The 6,889-nt window shown below is 52.0% G+C and overlaps 2 protein-coding genes across 2 annotated transcripts; both read right to left on the bottom strand.

The window, feature by feature from the left end:
• Window positions 1–1,703: 1,703 nt before the first annotated feature.
• Window positions 1,704–2,034, bottom strand: POSPLADRAFT_1155310 (hypothetical protein; the record flags this gene model as incomplete). The annotated part of the gene is made up of 2 exons (XM_024486932.1): window positions 1,704–1,921; window positions 1,962–2,034. Coding segments are annotated over 2 exons (291 nt in total), but the record flags the coding sequence as incomplete, so codon positions are not given.
• A 1,715-nt stretch (window positions 2,035–3,749) lies between these two features.
• POSPLADRAFT_1154914 (hypothetical protein) lies at window positions 3,750–6,817 on the bottom strand (the record flags this gene model as incomplete). The annotated part of the gene is made up of 5 exons (XM_024486894.1): window positions 3,750–4,961; window positions 5,019–5,173; window positions 5,230–5,983; window positions 6,039–6,203; window positions 6,245–6,817. The coding sequence occupies 5 exons, from the start codon at window positions 6,815–6,817 to the stop codon at window positions 3,750–3,752; spliced, it is 2,859 nt and encodes a 952-aa protein (XP_024334836.1).
• Window positions 6,818–6,889: the final 72 nt, after the last annotated feature.

Below are 6,889 nucleotides of genomic sequence, written 5' to 3'. Positions count from 1 at the left end.
ATATGATTGTCGGCTTACCAAAGTCTGATGGATTCGACTCGATCCTGGTCACCGCCGACCGCTTCACCAAGCAGGTCCACTTCTCCGCCTGTCATGAGACCCTGACGGCCGAAGGGGCGGCAGACCTGTACATCCGCGATATGTTCAAGCATCATGGGGCCCCAGTCAAGGTCATATCAGACCGAGGTCCCCAGTTCGCTTCGAAGTATCTCCATGTGGTGTACAAGGGACTAGGGATCGAGCCGGCGCTGTCTACAGCGTTTCATCCTCAGACAGATGGCCAGACTGAGCGCTGGAATCAGGAGATCGAGCAGTACCTGCGTGCCTTCACAAGCCACAGGCAGGATGATTGGGCGAAGCAATTGCCGCTCACGGAGTTCGCACTGAACAACCGAGTTCACTCCGCGACTGGACATTCCCCATTCTTTCTGCATCAGGGGTACCATCCTGAAATCCAAGTGCGGATCAATCCAATGTCTGCAATGCCTGCAGCCGCTGATCGGCTCAAGATCCTGAAGGAGATCCGGGACGACACGCGCTCCATGCTGGAGTTGTTAGCTGAGCGAATGAAGGTGTACTATGACAAGCACGTGCAGGAGGCACTGGTCTTTGCACCGGGGGACAAGGTCTGGCTTGATGCCCGGAACCTTAAGCTGAAACAGCCAAGCAAGAAGCTCAGTCCCAAGCGCCTTGGACCTTATGCCGTGCGGTGAAAGCTCGGAGACTTGGATTACGAATTGGTTCTGCCGAAGTCGGTGCTAGTGCACCCGGTATGCCATGTCTCCTTGCTTAGCAAGTACATGCGCAGCGACATCCCAGGCCGGGAGCCAGAGGAGCTGCCTGCGATTGAGGTTGAGGGCGACGAGGAGTACGAGGTTGAGCGGATCAAGGACTCGAGAATCTTCCGCTGTCAGTTACAATACCTCGTCAAGTGGAAGGGTTATGATGACTCGCATACGTCATGGAACCGGCGCGCAATGTTGCGAATGCGCCAGCCTTCATAGCTGACTTCCACCAAAAGAACCCGAATACCCCTTGCCACCTCAATGCCGCTGTCTTTGGTGGTCTCAACTTTCAGCCAATGCCTCCGCCGCTGACAGAAGCACGCTGCCGCTCTGTGTGGGAGATGGGCAAGGGCACCTTGCATGAGGTCATGCGCCATTGAGGGGGGGGTAATGTCACGAGTTGGCATGGCGTCTAGCCGTTTTTCAATTTTTTCCTTTTTGCAGGCTCGAACCCGCGACCGCTGTACTACATGCCTGATATGGACACATCGTTATCTACTGTATGATTAGATTAGATGGGCGGCAGTGCGCGGCACAGCTCGGGCTCCGCTGACACAGCCTCTCTGACTCACCGGCCCCCGGGGCTGCGTCAGCATGCTGTGCACGGACCAGCTGTGCACGGACCAGTGCGCACAGCCTCCCCTAAACATCCCCTGTATATAAGCCAGCCTCTGCTGCCCTAGGGACCTCAGTTTCAACCTCTTGTCCTGTAAGGATTTACATGCATGTGCCGGTCTCACATCATAACCTCTACACCAAAAGGGTGCAATGTCAAGCTTGGCTTGACATCTGACTGGAGGTATATATGCTAATCATATGCCAACTCATAACATGTCCCTAGGTCAGTAAGCCCTCATTTGTATTCTTTCTTACCCTACTAACTAATACATTTTCTTGTCCCTAGCCTTACGTTTGAGCCTAGCTCACCATCGCTTCAGTAAGATAAGTCAAACGCCCCCAGCATTTGGTTTTTCCCCTGTCGCTCGACCCTAAGTCGCGACATTCGCACCAACGCAGCGAGCAGCGGGCTTCAAGCTGCCCCCAGAGCTTTGCTAGGTAGTAAACCCCCAAGCGGGCTGATGCAATTGTATTGGAACAGCCAGTGCAACGGCACAGCGAGCGTGTTTGTCCACGAGCTAGCAATGCCTGTAAGGGACAATCACGTGCGGTACGTACATCGCGCGGGGTCGTTATATACTACGATAGGGGCCTCCAGCCCCCGGCTACTCGCGCGCCCGAGCTTGCAAGCTCATTCCTGACCGCGCGGGTCAGCGCGTTTCAACACATGGTAGGCTTGTGATACTAGGAGGTCTACGGAGTAGGCCATCGGCACTGGCATAAGACCAAACATTGGCAGAAAAGTGGACATAGTATACTAGAGTGGGATAGCAGTGACCTGGTGAAGTTGATCAATGTCCAAAGCAATCTTGAGAGAGTATAACTAGTTATTTAACTTAAGTATACTTAGGTGAGGACAGGCGAAACCACAATGTCAGTGAAGTATAAGTGGTTGTCACAAAGTGTACTTTGATCAACAAGGTGTACTACATGGTACCATGTGATAACGCGCAGCAATCACAGACTATCCGTGAGCCGCCGATTTTTGTCCGATATGGACCGTCAAATGCACTGCAGCGGCGCAGCGTGAATGGTGCAGGGACACTCGATGCTTGTTTGTTGACGGCAGCGTGGTGATGGACCCACGAGATTTGCGAAGACCGAAGATGGTAGACATGGGATCGTGGTATACCGAGACCCTGTGATGATCGGATGTGTGGGCGCTGGACGCTGTGCCAGCGGATCGAGTCACACAGTGGGAGTTAGATGTAGACTGATACATTACTTGGTACAGGTCTGTATCCTTGAGCGAATGGCGAGGTGCGAAGCTTGAAACGAGCGGATGGAGGTGCGAGGAAGCTGGGCAGTCAAGTGAAACCGGGACACTTCTTGTCAGCCTGATGGTTACCATTAGAATCAGAGTCAGTGTGCCTCGAACGGAACGTGTCGCAGTTGTCTCGTACTTGACGCCTGAGCGCAGTCTAACCCGCAATTCTACGAAGGACTGCGCTGCAGTTCCACCGGAGTCATAACACGACGTCGATTGCTGCGTCAAATCCGTAGTCTGTGCTGGATCGATCGGCTGCTCGAGTTCATCAGCTAGCAAGAGACATGGACTATAATGGAGATACAATCTAGATTTGTTCGTGCTGATGCTGAGAGTCGAAGGGCCGTGGTCCGAGTGTACACACATGTGATTACATTTTCGTCATCGATGGATAATGTCGATGAGTAAAGCGCGCCCGTTACAACTCCGTCAAGGGGGCGCATTGACTTGACATGCGCCACCGTAGAAAATGTACGTATTCAGCTGGTAGAAGATCGCATTGCGACGCGGAACAGAAACTGGGGAAACGTCACAGATACTCCCTGGCGGTGCTCTTGAATATATGTCATCGTAATTCCACCTTTGCGCTGCGGATGTCTCAGCATGGTTTTTCCTTTAAAATCCCTGATCAAAATCTAGTATTATATCCGCCTGGGGACCCGGCATGGTTGCTGTATGGCTCCGCTCAATAAGATTGCGCTATCATGATGATACATTTACCAAGGGTCCGCGATATGCTTTCTGTCATCGACTTTGAATTCCCAGACGAGAGGACGAGTCGTCTCGGGTCAGTGCGACATTCACTAGCAGGTGAGCCGCCCGAGCCGCATGCCGATGAACGCTCACTCTCGGACAAAATGGCACTGGGATAGTATTCATATATGGGGGACACTAGTAGCAGTCATAAGATATTCGGAGACAACGAGATCCAAGTAATAAAAGCGTCCAAACAGATAGTGTCCAGAATAGATGACAAACAGCAGAATGACGTAGCATGACATGAAGCGTATGTAACGTCCAGAGTCCCGATGCCAAGCCGCAGAGAATGGCTATACCGTACCAAAGCTCCGAGGCTACACCTACTTCGCCTTCGTCTTTGCCTTCGTCTTTGCCTTTGCTTTCGCCTTCGCCTTCGTCTTTGCCTTCGTGCTTGACTTCGTCGTCGCCTTAGTGTTCGACGTAGTCCGTGACGTTGATTGGCCCGTTGCAGCCTGTGTTGCTGTAGTCGGAGCTGATGACGATGATGCGGTCTTGCTCGTCGTGCCCTTCTTCAAATTGTACTCTGTCCCCGTATATCGGACGGGAGGAGCACGCTTGCGCTGCGGACGAGTAGAGCGTCCTTCGACAATGGGCCCTGTCGAGATTTGAGGGGCGGATGGACTGGTAGCCTTGTCGACGGATCGTTCAGCGTCAGAGTCTTCGACAATTACGCCTTGCGCGCCGTCTTTGGCAGTTGCCTCTTCGGCGACGTCTCCGACGCTCACCTCTCGAATTAGAGCTGCGAGACTGGATCCCTGGTCACCTTCGTCTGAATTGTGTTCTGTGCCATCATCATCAGCGGGGCCATTGTCGTCGGTAACGCCGTCCTGACCGTCGGCCTGAGTCGGGATCTCGAACGGATCCTCGACATATTGTCGTGGATCTTTGGGGAGAATGTCGACTTGAATGTCCTTTTCCCGGAGGTTTTTATCAACAATGTCTGCGAAGAATCGCATGAAGACGCCGCGAAGTAGGTCTTGGCCGATTTTGTGATGGATTGCGCCTGGTGCTTTCTCAGCCTCTCGGTAACAGCTGACTAGTCGCTTCCTGATCTCGTTGAGTTTGCGAGCAATATCTCGTACAGCGGAGTGTAAGTAGATGATTTGGTTCTTCAGGTTACGCTCGTTCCCTAGCGCTGATTGTCTCTTCTGCGGCGACGTGGTCAACAAGTCAGTGTAACCTCTCTGAGTGAAGTAGTGTCCCCGCTGCGAGGCGTCCATGGATGGGGGTTCGCCACCGACCTTGACCACCGATTTGTTGAAAACGAAGTATATTGCCACCCACCAAAGGGATTCAATATCATGAAGGGGATTGTACCTGAAGGGCACGATGGGGCCATCCTTGCTGATTGGCATGTTGATGTTCACAGGATTGCCACGTTGGAAGGATTCGAGCCAGTCCAGGGCCTCTTGGTCGGGATCGGCTTCACTCGGAGGTGGCGTGGTCTCTTGCGCCTCTGTTTCATCCAATTCTGACGGAAGAAAGCAATATTCCATATCGTAGACTTCGACTGACATGAACGATCTAGTGCCCTGTGCACAAGAAACGATAATAAGGAATGAAAACAGTAAACATAATCTGATACTCACCGTCCTGATTTCATGACCCGAACGATCATTCATGCGCTTTGCATATTCGAGATCTGACAGCTTGCAATACAGCACTCCATTTACAACGAAACCAAGGGAATTGCCTATGCTGATGTCACGATGCACCCATCCAAGCTCATGCAAGGCCACCAGTGCTGTACAATTCAACAGTGAGCTTTTGAGCAAGTATGACACAATGTCATGGACTCACCAAATGCAGCATTTATGAGAATTTCGAAGACTTCCTTAAGCGAGGTGTATTCACGAAGTGGCTTGCATACCTCCTTGAACACGATACGGTAATGGACTTTTGGATGGTATGTATAGATCTTCTGTGCGGGAGCCGTCCTCAGCTCTTCTGGGGTCTGGTAGTGGCCCACGCCTGCTGGCGCCTGTTTGCTCAACTTGGCTGTCATGGTCTCTCCGTCCTCCGGTATCTGTTGGAGTTTGAAGCTGAGATAGGGGTTCGGCTCGCCACGGCGCGTCATGAGATTGCGAGTATGATCGTGCATGCCCTCCACGTAGACATCTCCGTGACGTTCCACAGTGAGTAGCGATCGGTCGATAATGTCTCTTATCGACTTCTTTGTTTTCGCATTCCGAAGTTCCTCGATGATCATGCCTTCTCGTTGTCGATCGGCATCGATGTACTGGTCTTTGAGAGCGAAGCGTTCGTCACCTTCCTCGTCGTTGTCGAATATACACACCTCCCAAACACGCGTACCCCTGCCTCGCAGACCATTTGCGCCTTCGTCCGATAACCATCTTATCGTCCGATATCGTACGACTGTTCCATCCTGATCTTGGACATCGATGTCGAGGCGGGGTTTATCCTCTTTGTCAAGTTCAAGCTCGTCGTTCTTCCCGTTCTTCTTGCGCACGTATTGCATTGTGGGATCCCATCCCGCCTCATGTTCAGCCGCGTACATCATCGCGACGAAGAAATGAACGACCTTATGGTGTTCCTAAACAGATTACTGAGCAGGAGACATGAAGAATATGATGGGGCACACAACTCACCGACATAAAATCAATCGGCTTGCTCACAAGCAGCTCTGTGCGGCTGCAGAACCACATCCGCATCGTCCTATTTTCAATTGTGAGCCCATAGGTGAACCGACGTCTCGCATCCTCTCGCATGCAGTGATGCATGCTCCAGATTACCTTTCGTACATCCTGCCACAGCTATCAGCCAAGTATCAAGTTGTGAAATCGGATGTGCTTACATCATCTTTAGTTTTAGCGTTCTCCACCTTCTTGTATTCAGCGGAAAGCGCGATGTCCATCCATCGAAATTTACCCTCAGGCCCTGAATTTCGAATGAAAAATCCATCCGGGCGACTTTTCGACGTCCTTGTACTGGACTCGGGCGCGTCGTTTGGGTTCTGGACAAACTTCAGTAGCTGTTTCTTGCCTGTCATCGTGCTTGCGACCTCCCCGATGGCTGCTGCCACAGTTTCGAGAGATTTAAAGCAGACATTCTCGCTCCCGTCAGCATCTTTTGGATCCTTTAAGAATGCCACCCAACGGTTTCCTTTGATGTGTTTTTCGTGGAGTTTGTTGACTACCTGGTTGATGTCAACGCCTGTGGGAAGCCGAGGAAGGAGATATGTTCGAAAGAAGTCCGCACCGACTTCCGGTGCGGTCGTTCCAAGATCTTTCATCACAGCTTTGCGAGCTGCATCGAGGTTGCCTTCCATGTAAGACGCGCTTTGAACAGCCTTGACGCGGACCGGCGTTTCGCTCAGGTTAGCAGACGGGTTGGCCTTGGAGGCACCAGAGGATGGCTCACCCTCCATGTTGGTTGGTGGTCCTCAAACGATGTATCTTGCTGCATTTTATATGACCAGGAGATGTGATTAGGATAGCCA

The sequence above is a fragment of the Postia placenta genome (genome assembly GCF_002117355.1).
Source record: "Postia placenta MAD-698-R-SB12 unplaced genomic scaffold POSPLAscaffold_16, whole genome shotgun sequence".
Taxonomy (NCBI): domain Eukaryota; kingdom Fungi; phylum Basidiomycota; class Agaricomycetes; order Polyporales; family Adustoporiaceae; genus Rhodonia; species Rhodonia placenta.
This window is presented reverse-complemented; position numbering and strand designations above follow the sequence as displayed.